This window comes from Simochromis diagramma, unplaced genomic scaffold (assembly GCF_900408965.1).
Source record: "Simochromis diagramma unplaced genomic scaffold, fSimDia1.1 OVJJ01000545.1, whole genome shotgun sequence".
NCBI classification, from domain to species: Eukaryota; Metazoa; Chordata; class Actinopteri; order Cichliformes; family Cichlidae; genus Simochromis; species Simochromis diagramma.
This window is the reverse complement of record NW_024387371.1, coordinates 4248691-4272218: the sequence shown is the minus strand read 5'-3', so window position 1 is coordinate 4272218 and position 23528 is coordinate 4248691. Positions and strand designations below refer to the sequence as shown.

The 23528-nt window shown below is 39.5% G+C and overlaps 1 protein-coding gene across 4 annotated transcripts in view; it reads left to right on the top strand.

Annotated features, from left to right (window-relative positions):
• The window catches only part of LOC120719076, a 31282-nt gene extending 7818 nt beyond the window's left edge, over positions 1–23464 (top strand). For all 4 annotated transcript variants that reach the window (XM_040007958.1, XM_040007957.1, XM_040007955.1 and 1 more), the window contains 10 exons: positions 13073–13607; positions 14026–14185; positions 14273–14389; positions 14528–14632; positions 14791–14947; positions 15058–15670; positions 15777–15930; positions 16040–16129; positions 16234–16429; positions 16579–23464. In XM_040007958.1, coding sequence (XP_039863892.1) covers positions 13073–13607; positions 14026–14185; positions 14273–14389; positions 14528–14632; positions 14791–14947; positions 15058–15670; positions 15777–15930; positions 16040–16129; positions 16234–16429; positions 16579–22640 — 8189 coding nt within the window. In that variant the 3' untranslated portion in view covers positions 22641–23464. The remainder of the gene's footprint in view (positions 1–13072; positions 13608–14025; positions 14186–14272; positions 14390–14527; positions 14633–14790; positions 14948–15057; positions 15671–15776; positions 15931–16039; positions 16130–16233; positions 16430–16578) is intronic.
• The last annotated feature ends 64 nt before the right edge of the window (positions 23465–23528 follow it).

Below are 23528 nucleotides of genomic sequence, written 5' to 3'. Positions count from 1 at the left end.
AAGGATGCATTTTGCTTTCAGACATTGGTCTGATTCCTCCAACATGCAGCATCTTCCTGGTTTATTTTGTGGGCAGTCAACATTGGAGCATAATCTACCCTTTGTGTTAAATACACATACACAAGTTGAAAACCTCTCTGTCTCACTGTCACGCAACGTTTTGGGTATTTCAAGGAAAACTTTATTTTTCCAACTTCCAATGCCTTCAGTCGTCAACACACAAACAACCACAAGCACACACTCTTGGATCAGTCATTTCACAGACACACCAGCCTTAAGTTGGATAGGATTTGGAATCAATAGAGACGCTGCAGCTGGTATGGAGGAGGAAGAGGAGGAGGGGACTGAAGGATTCATGAAGATTTTGAAGTGTCAGCTGGCCACTGTCAGCAAAAGGCTCCATTCCTCTGAGAAAAGTCTTCACACTGCTGCAAATGAAGAAAAAATACTTCACAATGCACACACACACACACACACACACACACACACACACACACACACACACAAAAACTGGGAATGAAAGAGGTGTACATCTTTTTTTTTTTTTTTTTAAACCTGGTACATTCATAGTGTTAAATAGCCTTACTTAGGCCATGTTATCCCACATTTAACTTAAAAATTTAAATCCCTACACTCTTTTTTTGCTCTTTCAAACATGTACAAACCATATTTCTTTACAATTTTATACACATTAACAACAATAATTAATTAATAATTTTGTGAACTTTGGGCTCTGGCCCAACTTGACTGGACTGTCAAAATTAAAATTTTGCAAAATTACTCAACAGACTAAAAAACACAAAGGTGAAAACAACAAATGTCGAGATTAAAATAGTCTGTTTATGACAAGATAACAATATCATGTCTTTCTCACATTTTGAAAGATATAAATAGGTAAAAGAGGGAGAAAGATGGGAGTATGAAATTTAAGCCCGCATATATACTGATGGCAAAGGAAGTCTACTCTACACACTTGCACAAACACACAAAACAACTCAAGAGATCAAAACAGTAAGTTTCTTGAAAACATGAACTCAATTTACAGTAGCTACCCAGCAGCCCATCAGAAACCTGGTTGATCACTGGTGGTAGCCACTGCTTAATGCCTCATGGAGCCTCTGAATGTGTGGAGCTGTGTGATCACTGGCACAATTCTGGCAAAAGCTGATGGTTCGGAGTCATATCTCCAGCTTTTGTTCTGTGCCACACAGTGTCTCAGTGGGATAGAGATCAGACAGCGATGCAGGCTGAGACATAATTTTTCACCAGGTTTTTCCTCAGGGTGATTGTGATGGCAGCAGTCAATTATGACCTGTTGAACTGTGGTGTCACTTAATGTGATGATATTCTGCACAATTCCATTGCTGCAACATGAGCCGACTCAGAAATGGAACGTTGAACTCATATGGCTTTTACCTTTGTGTAAGGAGGAGCTTGTTGAGGATTGCCCCTGCCCACCATCAAAGTACTCTCAGGGATCTCTCGCTGTGGTTTCTAATCATATTAATTATATTGGTACTCCTAAATTAGAAGACAAAAAAATTTTCTTTGTTCCCACTTAGTATGCAGAATTTCTTTTACATCAGTGTATATATAACAAATTGCATTTCTAGCTGTCCCCTCAATAAGCATCTGCACCTTTCAGAAAGATGTAAGCTCTTTCATGTAACCTAACAACCAAAGGAAAGAGCATGTTATTGCAAAGCTGAAAGCATGGTTCATGGATGTTGAACCTCTTCATAGTTGCAGAACAGTGATGGAATGGATGGGGTTTCCTTTGGATAGTAAATGAAATCAGATAGGTTTTCCATCTGTGTCCCATTAGTTTTCATTATTGGTGATACAGTACATGGAACAGCAAGTTAGCATTTTTGCTCTCAGATACACCAATCCAAAAAGGTGATCATTCGTATCCCATTTTTTCTTTGGAATTTTAGCACTGCTCTGAAAAATGCATAGTGCCCTACCAAGCAAATTAAACCGCATAATGTTTCACAAACACTCTCAAAAGCAGGCGAAATAGTCTAGTGTCTGTACGCTGAACAGTAGTATTGCTTCGTGTATTGATAATTCTTTTATTTCTGTTTTGGAAAGAGATGAAAGTTCTGTGTTAGAGCCAAAATGCTTTAAAGAAGTTTTTCTGTACTGCTGGAAGTCAGTGCATGGCATTGTTAAAATGAAAAAAAGAGAGAAAGGGTCCGTAGTTTGGGTGTCTGAAGCGTCTGTTTTCACACAGATACATTCATAGAAAAAATAATAGTTCTTAAAACACCAAAGGAAACAATACAGAACCAAAATGTGACCAGCTATGATTTTTTTATTTTTTATTTATCTTGAGCAGCGTTTATCACTGTTGCTACACATTTGATCAACTTGACCTAAGACCATATTCATCGCAAAAAGTTTGCTATTTACAACAGGTTCTGTCTTAAGTTTATTGCTCAGTAGGCAGGGAAAACAACAAAGCATAAAAATCCATTTTAACATATATTTCTTAAGTTAAAACGTTTAGAATTGGAATTCCTTGTTGAATTATAAAATACATCGAATAGATGTGCTACTTCTGTAGGTGCCTCTAAAATAGTACACACTATGAAAATAAGCAATAAATAAAACAACATTCATACAATAAATCGAACTCTTTCAGTTGAAGATAATTATGACTACGAAGACAAAAAATGCTATAGTACATTGTAGTAATTAGTCTTGATTTAGAGCAGTGACTGCATCTGGATAAAAAATTCTCTACCTGCTTTATTTTTCTTGTACAAATGGATTTGGCCTTTTTTTTTTCCTTTTTTCAAAACTCTGATGGAGTTGAGTGGTCTGCTGCAGTAGTCCCTGTCATACTTGTGTCATAGCACATTTTGTCACACGTGACAAAACACAAAACCAATGAAGCTGAACATGCAAAGCCTTGTTGGATTATGATCAGTTTGGAGTTGCAGGAAGGGACAAGGTCTGTGGTCTCCATCCATTCTTTACACTCGTAACCGTTAAGAGTATGTAATAATATTTCCCTGAATAACCTTTCTGATTGGAGAAGCCTTTAATTAGTAATTATAGCTTTTCAATTGATTGTGTAGCTGCACACACATATGATGTGATGGATGAATGATTCGATGGGTGTCATGATTTTTGTGATGATGGTAATGAATTGTATCAGACGTTATCTGAGTGAAGCTCTTGCTTAGAGTATATTTCTTACTTTTCCAAACTTCCCAAACCAGCATCCAACTTTCAGCCCACTCCACTGAACACATGTCACGAAGTAAGCATGAATACCAGATATTTCGTATTCATAGAGCTTGCACATGACTAATGCTTTCATATGAGACCTGAATGATTAGTTGTGAAATTCTGCTGAGATTTTCTGGATAACATACGGGCATGCAAGCATTTTTCCCCCACAGTATTTCTTAGGATATTACCACACATGTTGCCCAGACAGTTTCAGGAGAACGAGGTCCAAATATTATCCAAAGTTATCCTTTATTCATAAGTAGCACGCAGCAGGCGTCATGTATAGTCATAGTTTGCTTCATGCTTTCTCACTTCTGAAAATATTCTGCTTGGTTTGGACGAAGGAGCTGCCTGGGAATGGTGTACACAAACATGACACCCACTCACAAACTGTGAATGCATTTAATCGTTGCCTGTGCCATTTTCACCTGCCTGCAATCAGACATCACACAGACTTTGGAAAGGGAGCTGGCAGGCTGAAGAAAATTTATGTTCAATCCAGCTGTGCTGGACATTTATGTGCATTCTCCCATCCACCTCTGCTGGGCTGTGTCGAGAAAAGTTTGGGGGCTGCGCTGCATGTGTGAAAATTATAGCTATATGTCCTCATAGACTTCACTGTATTCAGGTTGAGCACCAAGCTGCAACCTTATGGTGTGTAGTGTAGCTTTTGAGGGAAAGACTTTTGATTAGTTTGATTGTTTACACCAAGAAAAGAGGGGGCTGTATTATATTTAATTTGAATCAGAGCACAAATACTTGATTGTTAAATTCCATTTTGAGAAATTTTGCCTCAGCGGATTGAAGGTTTTTTTTTTTCATTTTCATTTTATTTTCGGGGCTGCATCTTAAACCTCTTTAGTTTTGTCTTGCATGCTTCGAAAGGCCTGTATATATTCAGTGTGTTTTTTCCAACAGTCGAATCTTTTTAATACCATCTCGAACCTAATTGTAAAACACAAGCACCCTCTACTGGCCAAACAAATAATGTGTAACCATGGAAAGAACACTGCTGATGTTCTGAGTAGTTCACATTTTTGACATCTGCTCAGTGTGGAGATTTCTTGACATTCTTGTGTGATAGCAGAGAATTAGTAACCTAGAGTATTTATTATTGAATATTATTCTAAGTAGTATCATTTTGAAAAAATTAAATGATTTTTTTCCATCAAAAAACAAACATATGTGCTAGCATACCTATAGTTGCAGTGTTTGAAGCGTTCACTATTTTCTCCTGAAGGGTGTGTGTGTGTGTGTGTGTGTGTGTGTGTGTGTGTGTGTGTGTGTGTGTGTGTGTGAACTAAAAATGTACCATCTAATAGTGATTTCAATTAATTTAATCTTATAGGAAACTAAACTTGACTTATGCAAACTTCTTACTTGGGCTTTTGACAGGGATCTGTCTATACCATTTTTTGCCTCTGAGGTAAAATCCCATTTGAGCCACATGATTCATTATATATATTCTGATCCATGATAACATGAAAAAAACCTGTGTAAATAAATAGCAGCCTAATGATAGTCTTGCCTTGATGTGTTTCCCTCATGGAGTCTTGCCAACAGTGTGTGTATGTATGTATGTATGTATGTATATGTGTGTGTGTGTGTGTGTGTGTCTGTGTATATATGTATGTATGTAAGTATGTATAGCAGAACAGTGCTGAATAATCTCTTATTTATGAAAGGAGATATTTAGAAACGCAGCTTACAAACATTTTTAAACTCTTTTGGGTTTTGGGGGTTTTTTGTACAGTGAAATTTGGTGTGAAGTGCTCTCAACCTACTTTACCCCTATTTTGATTTTGTGTTGGGAACGTGAAAAGATCAGTAACATTATGCCGTCTTAGTTTAAAAAAAAAAGGTTTAATGACCAGAAGGGAATAGCTTGATTGAAAAATAGCCCAGCATGTTATTCATCATTAAAACACAACTTGATTATAAATGTATTAAATTACTGAAATTCTACTCTCAGTGAGTCTTAAAGATGTGAGGAGGAGGTTTACAGTTTAAATTTTCTTCTGGGTCCAACTTAATTATTTTTCTCGCCTCATAAAATCAAATTAGGGTAGTGTCATTTCCAAAAACGTTGTGATTCTTCTTTAATCTAATTTATTTGAAGTTGAGAAAAATTATTTGATTTTAAAACTGGAAACTAAGGGAAAATCATTTGATCTTTTAATTTTTTTTAAGCTGCCACACTGCAGAGGAGACATGCTGTTGTAGTACTTGCATAATGTGACTTGGTAATGTCTTACTGCAATGAGCAAGCCTCAAGCAGTATATGTTGCTGCAGAACTTTCAAATATCGGTCACAGATGTGTAAGTTAGCCACCCATTGTGCACCAATTTACCCTTTAAGTAGAAGCTGACCATTGATAAATATGACAGTTCTAATGGATGCTCTATTTCTTCGTCCAAAGCATGCCAATTCCATGATTCACATTTATTTTTTATTTTTTTAAGTTAGAATTTTTTTATTTTATTTTTTCATATTTGTTAATGCAGGGTCAGAATATGTTTGCTTGCAATTTGGGTGTGACTCTGATCACAATATTTTGCACTATGGAATATTTTGATCCAGGCAGCCAGAGGATCTGAAGATTAGTATTGGTTTTTAGATTTGTCCCCTGTGTACAAAGATTTTCTCTGAACTTTTCAGTTATATGTATCGTAAATGAGAAAATCTCCAATCTTTGCATTTGGTTCATAATTTGTTCAATCATTTGCCACACAGTTTTTAACACATTGGAGAACTCATCACTGTCGCCATTTCTGAAAGTTTCAACTCCTCTTGGATGTTCTCCCAACAAGGTGCTAGAAACTAAATTAATTTTGAGGCCTCAACAGGTTTTTTTAAAGACTGAAACACATTTTCAAGATCATCATTCGACCCATATCCAGATGTCTTCCCATGCGGATGCTATTTTCAGTCCCATTTAGTTCCCTAGCACTTGTGCATCTGTACTCCTTACCAGTTCTTTGTCCAGTATGTCAGCAGTATAGGGTTGTGGTGATGGATGTCAGAGATCACCTATGGGCAAAGTGAGCAGCTATAGCTCTCAGGTCAAGGCATTTTTTCCACAGATCTCATTTCCCAAGTAATGCATTAAATTATCATTATTATGAGATTCATAAAAAATTGAATCTGCCTCGCTCTTGGTTCATTTTGCACCTCCACATATAGCCGACACTTGCAACACAGGTATCTGAGCATGCTTGGGTGCACACAAACAGGTACATGTCTGGACTTCTGTGCTGCTTTGAAGTCACTGAAGCAATGAAGCTCAACCATCATCATCAAATGAGAAAAGATCTGTATTTTTCGACTGCTGGACTCAGCTGTCTAGGACTAGGCAGTTGAAGAATGAAAGTGTGACAGATAAAATATTTTACACACAAAACACAAGTTGGACCAAAAATGTACTCCCGGTGTGTGTGTTTCTCTTTCACCTGTGCCCTCTTCTCCTGCTTGGGCTACACAGTGTGCATTATTGAGGGTATGCTACTGGCCATTAGCAATGCCGAAAGCAACAGTATGGCATCTGGACTGTGGAGGAAATCACCCAACCATATTACAGTTATCCTTTAATTTGATTTTCATTTTGTGGAAGTGCATAACTTGCAGCGAGCAAAGATTGTGTTGCTTAAAAAAAATGTGTACTGGCACATAATGGCGTGCAATTACTTAAGTTCATTCTAGAACTCTGCGTGTTGATGGTCACAGTCTGAATTTGTAATACATTAATGTTTAGAACCTGGGTTCAAGTTAAAACATTTGTATATCACACTTACATTTGGCCCGCGAAGCCATACCAAATTACTATCAGAGCTGGCCTACTGGTATTATACAGCTAATATATATATTGTTTAGTATTAAACTTTGCTTGTTCCATATTCAGTTTTTCAGCAAAACGTGTTTGAGTCCATAAGAAAAGATTTATTCTTATATCTGGAGGAATAAATATATTTCAATAAATATTAACGTTAGCCCGCGACTTTGTTCCAGTTTTGAATTTTGGCCCACTGTGTATTTGAGTTTGACACCCCTGGATTAGATGGATTCGTATGCTTAAGAATAATGCTGTAAAAAATATAGTTAAATTAGAAATCGCACTGTGTTTAAAATAAAAAAAAATCAGATGCATCCATTTTGACAGGGCCTTGTGATGGATGAGTATATCCTGCTTGGAAAAATTACAAAATGAATAGAAAAAGAAATTATTACACCAGTCTGGCTAAAAAAGAAAGAAAAAAAGAGTGGTACAAAAAGTTATGATAATAACTTGGTAAATCTGTTGCTGTTAGTAAATACACCAATCAGGCATAACATTATGAGCTACTGCCTAAAGCTGGGCATACACTGTGCGATTTTGAGACACTGGCCCATTTCGAGACTATTTTTCAGTCGTGCGACCGTTTTGGGGATCGCCCCGAGTTCGCCCTTACCTGTGTGTCATGCATCGTGTTGTATACATGGGATAACGAGAAGCGATTAAAACCTCATGATCAGCTCCCGATCAGCAATCACATGGTCACAAGAAAATCAAACCTGTTTGAAATCCTGTTGCCCCCTCGTGAGGGTTTCAACGCAAACTCTCACACTGCGCACGCGCAAACACAGAAATGGAAGTGAAAAAGACGGAGTAGCATGGCAGCGCAGCGCGTAGAACTTTTCGATGTGGCCTCACAAAATTATCACGACCGCATCAACCATGAAAAGAGTTGGATGGACATTGCTGCTCAATTGCAGCTGCCTGGTCAATGTTTTTCATTAGCAATTCAGCAAAGTTGATGGTGGTGGTGTATGTGTCTGTGTGAGTGAAAGACAGAAAGAGGGGGAGAGCGAGTGACAGATTTTGTGTTATAAACCTCATGTTATAGACGCACAGTGTGAGCACTCAGGTCGCATCAGAGCATCGGGCCGTATAGTGTGAGACCGTGAATAGGGACCCATGAACTTCTAACCCCTGCAATTCAATCGTACAATTTAAGCAGGAGCTGAATAACGCGACTGAAAAAATTGCACAGTGTATATATAAAATAAAATGTGGTTCATCAGATCAGGCCACCTTCTTCCATTCCCCTGTGGTCTAGTTCTGCTGGTCACGTTCTGTTTTTTGGCGGTGGAGGGGGGTCACTACAGGCACCCTGACTGGTCTGTGGCTATGCAGCCCATTACACAACAAACTCCAATGTACTGTACGAACCAGCATGAACTTTTTCGACAATTTGAGCCTCTGGAGCTTGTTTGTTGGAACAGACCACATGGAACAACTTTCACTCCCGAAATGCATTAGTGAGCCTTGCCCTCCCATGACCTGTTGCTGGTTCACCACTGTTCCTTACTTTAATCACTTTTGATAGATACTGCCTGCTGTAGACCCAGAACTCTCCACAAGAGCTGCAGTTTTGGAGATGTTCTTACCCAGTCATCTAGCCATCACAATTTGACTTTGATCAAAACTCAATCCTTACCCTTACCCATGTGTCCTACTTCTAAAACAGCAATTTTGGGGATAAAAAATGTTCACTTGCCCCCTAGTTATATCCCACCCACTAACAAATGCCCATCATGAAGAGACAATCAGTATTATTCACTTTGCCTGACAGTAGTCATGATATTTTGCCAAATCAGTGTATATTAAGTATTCTACCTCAAGTCCATTGACAGAAAAAGGGGGGACTGCTGTCAGGTTGTGTTTGGGTATGCCTGTGGTGCAGCTTTCAAAACGACCTCATGGGAGCTAGATACTGATTCATTGCTATTTAAACTTTAAGCCAACTGCAGTTAGCTGCCACATCGATGCTCTGTGTTTTTCACAGTGCAATAACTGATTTCCTGACAGATTTAGTACATCTGTCAGTAAATACACCAGAAAAACAACAAAAGCAATATTTACAATTAACACGTATAGTGAGCAGGGAAAAGTAAAGCTGTTTTTACTGAAGTCTGCAGCAAATATCAGTTGTTGACACCTGGCCCACTCTTGTTTTTTCACTAATAGTAGGACACTATGAAGACACCTCATCTGATAGTGGTTAGGTTAATCAAAGAAATAGTAGATGGAACCTTTGCCTTAAGTCCTCATGAGGATCCTGAATGTCAAGGTGTTAATGGGTTGGTGTTTGTGTTCATTTTCATTATAATGATGTCTGACGGTATGGGACAGTGGGAATTATGCAAAGGATGAGAACAGGATTAAAGCAGAAATGTACCTTCAGAAGACCAAAGTTTGTGACTGAAAAACTCCCTTGCTGAACATTTATTGAAACTTCAGCACAAATACCTAAAGTGACGACATTCTTAATTTTAGTCAATAAATAAGGAGTTTCATAGATATGTGTTCTGAACAACTGAAAAGGATTTGCATCATAACTTTGCACCTACTCACTGTGGCAAATGCTTGTTTCTTTCTCACTTTGACTCACATACACAGTAGCCTAATCACACAAATAAAGATTCTTCATGATTTAGCTCATAGATGTGGAAAGTGACTCACTTGCATGTTTGTTCCTTTGCTCTATCCTTATTCTTTTATATTGTTCATTTTGTCTTAAGCCTTTCTGCTTGTCAGTGGACAAAAGAAAGCAGTAAAATCTCTGCAGATGACGCACTAAATCCCTGATCTTTTATTTTCTTGCTTTTCCAAATTCTTTTTACAATCTACGGTGCTTCCTGTCTCTCTGAAGATGTGTCATTGTTTCCTCTTTCTTTTAGCAATTTGGGTTTTCTAACCATAACGTTCATCATTTCTGGAAGTTCACTTTTTCTGTTCATTTAATTTTTATTGATGTAGTGCAAACTCACAATAAGTCACCTCAAGGCACCTTATAATCCAAGGTTAAGAGCCTACATTACTCATACAAAATCTCCTTGATTTCCTTCACATTGCATTGATTTAAGCCTCCTGCTTCATAATAATGGTCATGCCATACACTGACCTAAAAAAGCTCATCTTTCCCATTCTTGCTAAGCTGAGGCTACACTGTGCCATCCGTCCTAATCCCACAATAAATACTCAAACACTTCCACATGTGAACATTAAGACTTCCAAACCACACCATACAACGTCAACAGGACTTTGTGTGGTCTTGCAGAGGTTGGATGGTATTTGTCTGATATTCCAAATGGGACCAGTGTATTATATCGGGGCGACCGTGGCTCAGGGGGTTGGGAATCGCATCTGTAACCGGAAGGTCGCCGGTTTGATCCCTGGGCTCTCTGTCCTGGTCGTTGTGTCCCTGGGCAAGACACTTTACCCTACTTGCCTACTGGTGTTGGCCAGAGGGGCCGATGGCGCGATATGGCAGCCTCGCTTCTGTCAGTCTGCCCCAGGGCAGCTGTGGCTACAACTGTAGCTTGCCTCCACCAGTGTATGAATGTGAGAGTGAATGAATAATGGTATTGTAAAGCGCTTTGGGTGCCTTGAAAAGTGCTATATAAATCCAATCCATTATTATTATTATATGTTATGCATAAAATTCATCAGTTTTATAAGTGGAAAGGCTGAAAAATGCACGCATTATTCGTGTTAGGTTTCAAAAGCTGTGTTTATAAATAGCAATTTAAAAAGTTTTGCCTAACAGAGTAGTATGCAAAGCTGGGATGTTTTATTGCACTTGTGCAGTTTATCAATTTATATATGCAATACAAATTGCATTTTTTTTTTTTTTTGGGTGTTTTAGCTGTTGAACAAAAATAATTTACTCTCACAATAAAACTGAAGTTAAATATGTAAAAGTATAATAAATATAGTAAAATCATTATCAATCTTTTTTTTTTTAAATTATTAGCATGGTTAAATATGGGATTAACTATTTAGAATAACCTGTAATAGTCACATTACCTGTCCTCAGGGGCACTTTGATTATACAGGTTTACACACAAGCCTTTATTGTTGGTTGTCTTTGGTTGAGCTAACATAAAATGTGGTCATTTCATTCAGCTGTAATTCATAAATAGCAACAATTAACTTTATATCAATACCAAGTTCAGGTTTTGGGCTGGATTATTAACATCCTTTTGGAAACATCCTCATCAATACAACTGGCTTTATATTGTAATGTTTTTGCTTATTATCCCAGTGGCTCTGCACTAATATATCAGAGCTATTTGTATGTGTCTTATGCACAGACAGCTATTTACACAGCAAGTCCAATACACAGTAGCAGGCAGTGTGATTTATGAAGATCTGATGTTAGTTTTTCTTATGAAATTTTATTTGGAAGAACTTGTGTTATTATGTCAGGCACAGGAAGTCAGTAGATTATGATTTTCCTCCTTATAGCAGAACTCTAAAGCACATTTATCAAACATTTTGTGTGCATGTGAAATTTGTAATCTAAATATAAATGATACATTGGGTCTATTTTTCAGTAGTTTGGAATCACAGAACTATGCCTGTGTGGTTAATTCTCATTCATAGTGATAAATGTGAAGTGTGTTCATGAGACTCAACACACTTTTTTAATGCCTCAGCATTCCACAGTAAACAATAATTGCTGATAAATTTTAAAAAGCCTTTGAGAGGAAAACAAATACACCCCAGGAGTGCAGAGGTTTTGGAAAGTCTGTCCTTTTTTTTTTGTACAAGAGTTACCAAACACATAGTACTGAAGTCATACAAAATGTACATGGAATATAGATGTATACAAAAAAGGATCCTTTTCTTTTTCTTCCAGTGAGTGGAACCGGAAAACAATAACTGCACATATACAGTTCACTTGCTAGCATTACTCTGGATAGACAGAGTAATATAGTTATATGCCAGAATGAAAGTATTCATGGAGCAATGAGCAAACAAAGACTTCTCCACAATAGATTTCAAATATCCGCCTATACTGGGCTTTATTGTGAACTCAGCATCTACAAAAATAAATAAATAAATAAAATGGGTGATTGCCCCAACAATAGCATATAAAAACACATTTTACTAAGGTTTGATATTTGATTAACCAAAAATTAAACACATAAAACTCAGTGTATTCAGAGTTGTTTGAACTTCAGCTCAGTTTGTTGTTGTTTTTTAATGCAAAACTAAAAAAATAAACAAATAAGATAAATGCAAGAATTCTCACTGCAAACAGTGAGGAGAGTAAAGCCAGGCAGTGCTAATGATGCTGAAAAGCAAAGATTAAGTGTAGCTGTACATGCAAATTTAAAATGCCTAAACTGCTCTTGGATTAATCATTGTAGCTCCAAAGTACAACATTTTACCTTGTTATCATTTAGAGTATGTTTAACCAGGCTGAATTGGTTAATCTAAAAAAAACAAACAAAAAAACAACAAATTAAGAAGTGCTATAAGTTTTCTTAATATCATTGTAGGGAAGCATTTGATGTATTATACAATAAAGTTTGTGTTTTTTTTAAACAACAAGTTTATGTTAAATGTTCATGAGCCTGTACTTGTGAGTCTCTGTGCCTGTAATTCAGTTTTTGCCTCTTCTAATTTTACAGTCATAAAATCACCAAAAGGAATTTTTTTAAATTACCTAACCTATTATTATCTGGCCGTATGAACTACAAGTTTATTCACACATCTGGCAATTTGAATCCGAATCTTATAGATGGGACTCTGAATTTGATACAAAACTTGTAAATCTTTATATTTACTGTTTAGTATCTGAGCAGTTAATGGGGTGCAAGACCAATTTTTTATTCATGGATTTGCAGTAAGAAATTTTGATTTTTTTTTTAAGATGCCACTTATTTGTTTATCTAGTGTGCCATGTTGGTTCTTATCACAGTTAGATTTATTTGATAGACTGTTCTGAGAGATTTCTTCATATTTACAGAATGGCCTCTTGTGCTTTTTTTTCCCAACAGCTAATAAGGACAGTGAACAGGTAGAGGCTGAGAAGGAAGCTGTATCTCCTTCAGCACAATCTCCAGAAGACCCTTCACTAGATGAAAGTCTCCTTTCTAAACCTACCACTGAAGCAGCCCAGCCACAAAGCCACTGTGAAGAAGGAGCAAAGGAAACTGTAAACAGTGACTTGCCAAAGCATCAGTCATCAGAATCAGATCCCCTAATAACACCCGCCCCAGAAAAATCTAGCCCGACTCCAGCCACATTGTCCCCAACCACCTCAGCGCGCAGACATCATGAGACTGGGGCTCTTATGATAACGAAGACCACATATGTTATACCAAAGAAGCAGTCTGGATCTCAGTCTCCATCAAGCCACACATTAGTCTCAGCATCATGCCAGAAGCTGTCTTCAGCCCCCACACCCCTGAATGAAACCCGAAATCTGCCGGTGCCACCCGCACCCAGTGCACCCTCCTCCAGGCCCTCTCAACCCAATAACCAGGTCAGACAGAGTATCCAGCGCTCTCTCACCAGCATCCTGTTCAAAAGGTGAGAACTATATCACTGATTAAATGAAAGTCACAGCCTTAGGTTTTTTTATTGCACATATTCTGCTTTTTTGGGGGAGTAAATGTAACATGAGATTATTAAAAACATATAATAATAGGTCTAGTAGAAAAAAATGTAAGTATAGTATCTTTTTGTTTTTTAAAAATGACACTTGAGCATGCAGTAATGAACTGTGCTGAGGGAACCAACATTTGTTTTATTTGCCTTCCACAATTCAGAATCATTCTCATCTCGGTGACTGGTTATTAAGTAGCATTACCAACACAGTGTAAATAAGTGTCCTAGACAATTTAACAGTTTTCTCAAACTAAGCTTTAAATTTTTTCAGTAAATGTCTCTCAGTCTTGAAAAACAGCATATTTTTGGACTAACTGTTTTTCTTTTTCCATTTGCTAAGGGTGTGTGAATGTGAGGATTTGGAGATGTCTGAGAGCGAAGCTGCAAAGCTTGTTGCAAGCATTGAGATGGAGATGTTTGACATATTTCGCAACACAGACAGCAAATACATGAACAAGTACAGAACTATAATGTTCAACCTAAAAGACCCAAGAAACAAGGTATGTTGAAATTTGTTAACACCAATTTTAGTTTATGTACATATAAATATAAATCAAATTGACAATCTACTTCGTTATGTCTTCTAGGGCTTGTTATACTGTGTGGTACATGGCGATATCAATCCTTTCAGACTAGTTAGGATGAGCCAGAAGGATATGCAGGCTACCAAGGCACCTGAGCCAAGTGTGAAAGAAACAACAGTGGTAAATAATATTAGTCATAAATCATATCAGTGAAATAAAATTGTATTGTATGCTCCTACTTGATATCAGGCCTGATAAAGATCAGCCAATGCTTTTGTCATAAGTGATTATCTTAAATGGTTGCTTATGTCTTTCTAGGTTAAGGATACAGCTGCTAAAATAAGTTTGCCCAAGCCTGAAGCAGTTAAGGTTGATTTACCCAGTTTGAATCCTGCAAAATCTGACAGAAAACCTGATAGCATGGTACGTACCTATCTTATTTGAATTAAACAGTTGGATATACAGTTTTTATGGTGATTATGCTGTGTCTTTTACATCATATTTTTTTTCATGACGCGTTACATCAACATTGACTAAGAATTGTTTTTTGTGTTCTTGTGTTGGTATATGTTGCTTTACAGGAACAGAAGAGAAGTCTTCCTGCTCCTGCAGTCAAGCCCAGGGCAAGCCAAACAAGCCTGGCCAATGCAGTGCCAGATGTTCTTGCCTGCATGCTAAAAGACACAACATCAGAGCACAAAACTCATCTATTTGACCTAAAATGCAAGATATGCACAGGTAAATTTAAAAAACGATGAGAATAAATGTAAAAACTACTAGACATCATTATCTGCTGATTAGCTGTTAAATTCAGACTTTTAAAAGTAGTTTGTCGTTCCTTCCTAAAGGCCAAATGCAACCTATGGAAGAGGAGGAACCTGCAAAGAAAAAATCCAAGCTATCTGTATCCAGAGATAAGCACGAACCATCTTGGAGAAAGTCTGCAGGGGATGACTCCCCACTTCTGGCACCACCTGACTCTCCTGACATGGATTCTCCAGCATCCAACCTATTGGACCCTTCATCCCATTTCAATATTGATTCTGCTGCACTGACTATAGTGGAATCACCTGCTTCTCCTGTAATGGATTCTCCAGCCTCCCCCACTTTAGAATCTCCTGCTTCTCCTACCATAGAGTCCCCTGCATCCCCAACTCCAGATACCTCTAAAGCTACTGCACCAAAAAGACCATATATACCAGTTTTGGTTCCACCTGTTTCCACGGTAACCATTACACAGCGTCGTGATCCCCGCACTGCAAACAGGTTCTCAGCTTCGTCTAGTAGCACCTTTGGTTCCAGTAACACAACTCATAAACGGGCAGCTCCTTATGCTCTTGTTAAAGAAAACATTGCATCGAACGTAGCATCATCACTACCACCAACCAAAACAGTACCTAAATCCATCTTAATGAAGCCATCTTCCACTGCTGATCCCAGACTTTATGGACCACGCTCGAGGTATAAAGAACTCCAAGCCAATGCTTTTTTGCTTTTTGTTTTTGTTTTTAAATTTGTCCAGAAGCTGGGCATTGTGTACATGTGATTGTTGTGGTTTCTGTTTCAGAACCGTGATCTCTGAATCTCCAGCTGATGGTGAGACAACTCAGTTCCTGGCAAAGCAGGAAATACTGTGGAAGGGTTTTCTAAACATGCTCACTGTAGCCAAGTTTGTCACCAAGGGATATCTGGTGTCAGGATCTGCTGAAAATCTTAAAGCGGTATTGTAATGCATGATATTAATTACATTTTTTACTGGCTATATCAAAAGGATTTATAATTGTCACTGGGGGGAGATATAAAAAGCATTTATTTTTGTGGTTTGTATAGGATCTACCTGACACTATACAAATTGGAGGACGAATCATGCCTCAAACAGTGTGGGACTACGTTGCAAAACTAAAGACCTCAGTTACAAAGGCAAGCAGGATATACTGTATTTCTTTTTGCATCTTACCACATATAATAATGTTGAGGCTACATCAGTATTTTACATGCACTTTTGTTTGCTTTGTATTTGTTAGGAGTTATGTGTGATCCGGTTTCACCCTGCAACAGAGGAAGAGGAGGTCGCCTATGTCTCCCTTTTTTCCTATTTCAGCAGCAGAGGTCGTTTCGGTGTGGTCGCCAATAGCAGCCGTTCCATCAAAGATGTATACCTTGTCCCACTCAGTGCAAAGGAACCAATCCCATCTATGCTACAACCTCTTGAAGGACCAGGTGTGAAATGCTTTGACTGCTGCCTATTCATAAATAATTGACATTTTTCTGTTTTATATGTTTGAATATGTGAGGGTTCATACCAAAACCATACCAGAGAGTTGTTAGACTTAGTGTGTTTTCTAATGTGTTATCTAATTTTTTTCCAGGACTTGAAAGAAACCGCCCCAATCTTCTTCTTGGTCTAGCAATCGTCCAGAAGGTCAAACGTCCAGGAAGTTTGCCACAGGAAATGGAAGACAAAAGACCCAAAGTTCATATGTCCAAGGACCCTATGTGGATCCCAAAACCACCAGTCCTTTACGGTTCTGACAAATTGGAGATATTCCAACCCTATGATCCAGAGACTCCTGCTAGTACCACCCCTCCTGGTTCACCATCATGCCCTGGGTCACCAACAGACTCTTCCTCCTCTGGCTCAGTCACCATACCATCTCTATTAACTTCCGTTAAAGCGGCCCCTTCTGTCTCTACCTCAGCCACTATTGCTGCAACACAGTCCACCTTTAACAGCAGCTCTGATAAAAATCCCATTATTGCATCCAGTGATAAGACACCACTACAGACAATCTTGAGTACCTTGTTTCGTAGTAATCAGGCTGACTCCACTGTCTCTGATGGACGTTCTACAAAAACAACAGTAACTGTTAAGAAGAACCCAGTGCTTTCTGGATCAGTGGTGGATCCAATTGTCCAACAGTATGGACACAAAACCAAAGCCAAGGAGATTGAAGATGAAAATGACTTTGACCGACCATATGACCCAGAGGAAGAATATGATCCAGCAATGGGATATGCAACCGTTGCTCCACAGACCACAGAAAAAATTAAAGCTGATGCCCCAGCATTATCAAGCTTTGTGGAAGATGATGTGGCCTATGATCCAGAGGACGACACTATCTTTGAAGATATTCAAAGTAATACTCCTGTAGCAAAGCCCCCTGTTACAACTCAAACATTTGATTCTCCATCATGCCCAGTGACGGTTTCCACTTCTTCCCCAGCACAAACTTCTGCTCCAGTTGCAGTCATGCCACAACTCCCTACGGGCACAGTGGTTGTCTCAGCTGCAACACTAAGTGAACAACAGAGGATGCTTGAGGAACTCAATAAACAAATTGAAGAGCAAAAACGGCAGTTAAAAGAGCAGGAGGAAGCACTACGTCAGCAGAGAGAGGCTGTGGGAATGTTCATGGCTCACTTTTCTGTTTCGGATTCACTTATGTCTCCCCCACAAAAATCTTTGCCGCTTAACCAACTGTCCTCTCTGCAGAAAGGTATTATAAAAACAGAGTCAAAATCTTCAGAAACAACAGACAAGGCTACCCCCCTTACAGAGACTGTGGACAATTCAAATTTGGATTCACAAGCTGTGAAAGTAGAAGACGCAACACCTGTCAAAAATTTAGGAAATGATACAGATGGTGTTGCAAAGCAAGATGAAACACAGAAAGGTGTGGAATCTGACAAATATTCATCTGCTGGAGAGATTGAAGATTCTGATGTAGCTTATGATCCTGAGGATGAATCACTTTTCAATGAAATTCAAGATGATGTTTTTAAGGGGGGAACTGTAACAACTATGGACTCTCTGTCTAGAGCAAGGTATGGTGGCTCTCACAAGGGTATGTCTCCAAATTCATACCACAGTAGAAAACGAAGGTCATCACCAAAAAAGCGGAGTCATCGGGAAAGGGACCGCCACAGAAGTCCTTCAAGACAGTCACAGCATCGTTCTCGTTCTCGGTCCCGAAGACGCAGAGAAAAGGATAGACACAGAAAGAGTGAAAGAGACAGGTCAAGACACAGAGTTAGAGATCCATCTGAACGGCAGGGACGCCATCGCAAAGATCATACCACACGCCGGCATTCTCTTGGGCGTAGAAGATCCCCATCTTCTTCTAGAAAAACAGAATCTGTGTCAGTTTCACCAAAACTGAACAGAGGACCCTTGCCTCAGGTCCCTGAGAAATCAAAACATGCAAGTGTTCCATGCAGTTCTCTAGACTCTGCTGGACAATTTGAAGAGAGTAACATATCACATGTTACAATCAAAAGTGATCCAGATGGACAAAAATCAGAGTGTAATCATGTTGAGAGCTCTGAAAAACACTCACACGAACCTCTATGTAATGTGAAGCTTGAGATTTCCGAACCACCAAAATTTCAGGAGCTTCAAAAGATTTCACTGAGTGACCATGATATGACACAGCAAAATAAACTCTATAAACAGGACAATTTGTTTCACAGCAAACTTGACAGTACAATTCCTCTTAGAGAAATTGATCCACCTATTCGAGATTCTCCCCAAAGCCCAGATCCAGAACCACAGTTTGTGAAACCTAGCAGCATAGAAAAGAACGACTCCGTTAAAACTGATGAAGTCAGCGATTCAAGGGAAGATATTAGAGTCTTTGAAAATAATTGTTTGCCAATTTGTGGTCAAGCAATGGTGTCTGTTGGAGATGTGATCTCAAATATTAAAAGCATGGATTTTAGAGCATTGAATCTGAAAGCTTTTGGTGCCAAGGGACAAGGTCTGACAGAGACACATAATGAGACACTAGCAGACAATCCTTGCTTCAAGCATTCAGAAACAAAGGGTCAAGAGGGAGGATATTCAAATCCAAGTACAATCTTAGGAATGAGAGAACAAGGTATTCAACATCAAAATACTGTAATAACTGGTTCATGGCCAGCCTTGAGAGATTCAGAAATGAGAAGCGAAGCACAAGATAGTAATAATGCTGGTGTGCCTTTTATTTCTGGTGTAAATCCAGAAATAAAATGCCCAAGTCCTGATGTTACACAAAATATTGTACCTACTGTTACAAATTTGTATATGGGAGAGGCAAGCCTCCAGCGCAAAAGACAAGTTAACATCATGAAGGGCCCTTTGTCTGACAGATCTGCACCTGGTAATGTTGGTCCAGGTCCAAGGGATTCTTTATCAGCTGTGTATCATCTAAATACAGATATGAGGGGGCTGTTTGAAGTTAATGAGAGAAACCAAAATGTTAGTTGTGTGCAGGAAGGTTTACAGTGTCCAAAGACAAATGAACATAGATCAGAGCCAGAAAACATAGATATCAGGAAAGATGTGAAAAAAATGGGAACAAAGCAGTCATTTGGGGGTCCACAGGTAGAAGCTATGGCTCCAGATAGTAGTGGAGGTGGTAGAGGACAAAAAGATAAAGATGAAGGTCAGATTTTTAGATCTGATGTAAGTAGTGGGATGAGGGAGTCAGGTCCATTGTTTATGGGCTTAGGAAGACCTCCCAGGCAGTCAAGACATGATGGCAGTATGGCTTTTGAAGAAAGGTGCCCCCGTAAAAGTACTCTTCAGCCACATGGCACAAATGCAGATTTTGGAAAGCTTGGTGGCAGTCATGCAGATGCAGTTAATTCAAACATGTTGAATTCAGATTGGAGAGGTCAAGGACTAAGGGATCAGGGGAATCAAAATAAACATATAAGTGCTCCAGATTGGAATGGCCCAGGATCAGACATAAGAGATCATTGGAGAGGGTCAGATTCAGTCAGGGAAGCACCATTGGTACAAGATGAATGGAGTGTCCATTTGTCTGATAGAAGAGGTTCAAACATGGAAAGCCAGGGACCTTACACGGGAGGGAGTGGAGGCCCAGAATTCGGACAACCAGGGGCTGAAATGAGAGGTCCAAACATGCAGTATCCAAAGCTTAATAGTGGAGGACCAGAGGACTCACACCTCATGGAAGGAGGACTTGAAAGGATAGACCCCATTATAGACAATCAAGGACCTGACTTAGGAATACCAGGGGCTTCAGATTTTGTGGGACCAGAACCTAAAAGAAGAAGTGTAGCCATGGAGGTTGCTGGACCTGACAGAAGAGGTCCTGTGGGTCCACATTTTAGAGGATTAGGACCTGAGAAAAAAGGTCCACATATGGAGCAAAAAGTACATGACATCAGGGGTCCTGGCGGTCCAGATTTCAGGGGAACCTGGGGTGAAAGGATGGGTCTGGATATGGCTGGTCCAGGGTCTGATAGTAGAGGTCCAGGAATTGAAAGGAGAGATTCCATGGAGGATCCTGGGACTAATAGGAGAGGGGCTGGGTGTCCAGAATTTAAAGGACCAGGGCATGAGAGGGAAAGTATGTCTATCGAAGGTCCTGGACATGAGAATAGACGACCTGGAGGTCCTGGGTTCAGGGGACCAGGACCTATAGAAGGTTCTGGGCCCGAGAGAAGAGGACCTGGAGGTCCTGATATCAGCAGGCTAGGGTCTGATTGTAGAGGTCTTGCTATGGGGCCTGGCAGAGTTTCACAAGGTCCAGATTTTAGTGGGCCAATAAATGAAATACCAAGTTTTCCTATGCATAGCCAAGAACCTGAAAGGAGAGGACCTGGAGAAATAAACACAAGTGGACAGGGTCCTGACAGGAGAGGTTCACATATTGGTGTTGCTGGGCCTGAAAGAATTGGTCCAGGTGTGGGAGATCTAGGGCCTCACAACAGAGGACGAGGTGGACCACATTTCAGGGGTCGTGGAAAAGAAGTTGGGTATCAAAATATGGAGATTCCAGGGCCTCATAGGAGGGGTCCAGAATTTGGTGCACAGCGGGTGGAAAGGCCAGGTTCTGGTGTGGATCCTGGGCCTGACAGAATAGCTCTAGTAGGTCCAGACTACAGTGAAAAAAGATATCCAGATATGGAGGGCTCAAGACCAGGTTGGAGAAAATCAGATGGCCCTGATTTAAGAGTTCCAGGCTATAAACATGAAAGTTCAAATACTGAAGATCCAAGACATGGGGGAAGGGATGACTGGGTAGCGTGTGAACCTATTCAAGAAAACCCAGATTACCATGCCCCAGAACCTGATAGATTGGGCCAGAGCTTTAGAGGTCGAAGGCCTATGAGGAAAAACATTAGAAGACCAGGGCCCGGCTTCTGGGGTTCTGCTCCTGAGAGGAGAGGGCCAGACACAGAGGAACAAAGGTTAGATGAAAGAAGGACCAATATAGAATTCTTAGGACAAGACAGAGAATGCTCAGTGGATGACTGGGAAACATATGCTAGTAGAGGATTTGGACCTATCCAAGAGGGTCAAGATGAACAGGACCAAGAAGATATTAATCAAGGCCTATTTAGTGAATGGAGAGGCCCTGAAAGTAGTGGACCAGGTCCCATGCAGAATAGACCCAGTATGTTATTTCAAGGACCTGTAAGGGGTCGTAGACATAACTGGAATGCTCCTGGCTGCAGAAGTGCAGGGCCTGTTGAAGAAAATCCAGATATGGTATGCCCAGGGCCAAGTAGGGGAGGTCATGGAAATGATTGGACAGAGCTTGATAGAGAGGGTGCTGAGGAATTCTTTACAGGAGAAAGAGATCTAGACAATAGAGGACAAGACAGAAAAGCAGGGCCAGGATCACATATGCACAATCATCCAGATATGGGAAATGACTGGAGGCTGCCAAATGTCAGGGGAAAAATGAGAGGGCCAAACATTGAAGGGCGTGGGGCTCTCAGAGGAGGTCCAGGCCTGATGAATTCATGTCTAAACAGGAGGCAATTTGAGATGGAAGGCCCTGATAGAAGACCTCCAGCAGGTCGAGATCTAGGACCCCCAGGACCTGCAAACAGAAATCTAAGCATTGAAGCTCCAAGGTGTGATGGGAGATTTTCAGATAGTGGTGATCTAAGATCTGAAAGGCATAATGTAGAACCTGAAAATCCTGAACCAGGTAGACAAGGATTTGATTTCAGAAGGGAAAGTAGAGGTCCAAAAATGAGAAGTTTGGGGCCCAATAAAACAGACAGCAGGGGGCCATCACCTCAGCGTTCAGATTTTAGAAATGGACCTGGTAGGTGGGATGACAACACTAGGTCTGAGCCAGATCCAAATAATGACATGCAGGTGTCAGATATAAGGGGGGCAGGTTATGTTAGTAGGGGCCCAAATATAAGGGGGAGAGATCCCAGGCAGAGAGGTCATACACCCATTAATGAACGAAGAGGTCCTCGTCCCATTGCAAGATTCCAACATCCTGGAGATCCACATTTGGCACAGTTTAATAGGCCCCGTGGCCCAGGTCCAAATAGCGGAGGAAAACCATTCCCCGGTTTTGAAAACCCACAAAATCAGCAAGCCATAAGACCTCAAAGACACAGAGGTGCCTTACTTCCCACTCCAAAAGAAGGTCTCATACGTTTCCCCAAAATATGATTGCTTGGATTTTGGCATGAAACTAAAACACATTTCCAACAGACAGAGCAGAGTAGATGTAGGTAAATTGATAACATGTAAAGAATGGGTAAAACCTGCTTGTAAGAAAGAAGAAAGAAAATAGCACACCTGAAGGTCCAATCATAAGGGAAGAAGAAACAAAGGATAAGGTCAATTTGAGGGAAAAAATAATAATGGGTTTCAGAATTAAAAACAAACAAACAATTAACCTCTATTATCAGTGTTGGAAATTAAAGCAATGGTGAGCCAGATTAGTCACTGGGAAAAACATGCAGACCTTTAAGGACCTAAAGCTGAAGAATCAGACATCTAAAATTGCTTAGCATTGTTAGACTTGACAGAAATACCTTATCATAATGCCCAATGAATGTATTTCTTTTCTCACTGAGAGTGACTACCCATGTGCTTGTTAAATTTTAATATGACATACAGGCAAAGCCATGCAAAAAATCCAACTTTGTAACTTGATAGAAAAGTGCTCAGAGATTACCATTTAAGTTTATTGTGTTGTAGTTTTTCTGTTTTCAAAGTAGATGCTTTTATTATTGTTTTTTTGATTATTAGTAAAAGTCCTGCTAAATATAATTTTCAGTTGTAAATTTAACTTTATTTGTATTTGTAGATTGACAAAGTCCTAAATGTTTTGTACAGAAAATGTACAGTTTTTTTTCTGTGTTTGTTTTTTTTAATAGCCAGACTGTCAATATGGTAGCTCTCATCTTCTTTTATGTAGTTCTGTTGGTTAAAAATGACCCGTTCCATTTCTTTTAGAATGCAAGAAGTCAATAAAGTAACACACTTTATATGAAGTCTTATTTTGTCACATTTAGATTGATAGCTTAAAACCAGTTAATTTAACAAGCAAAT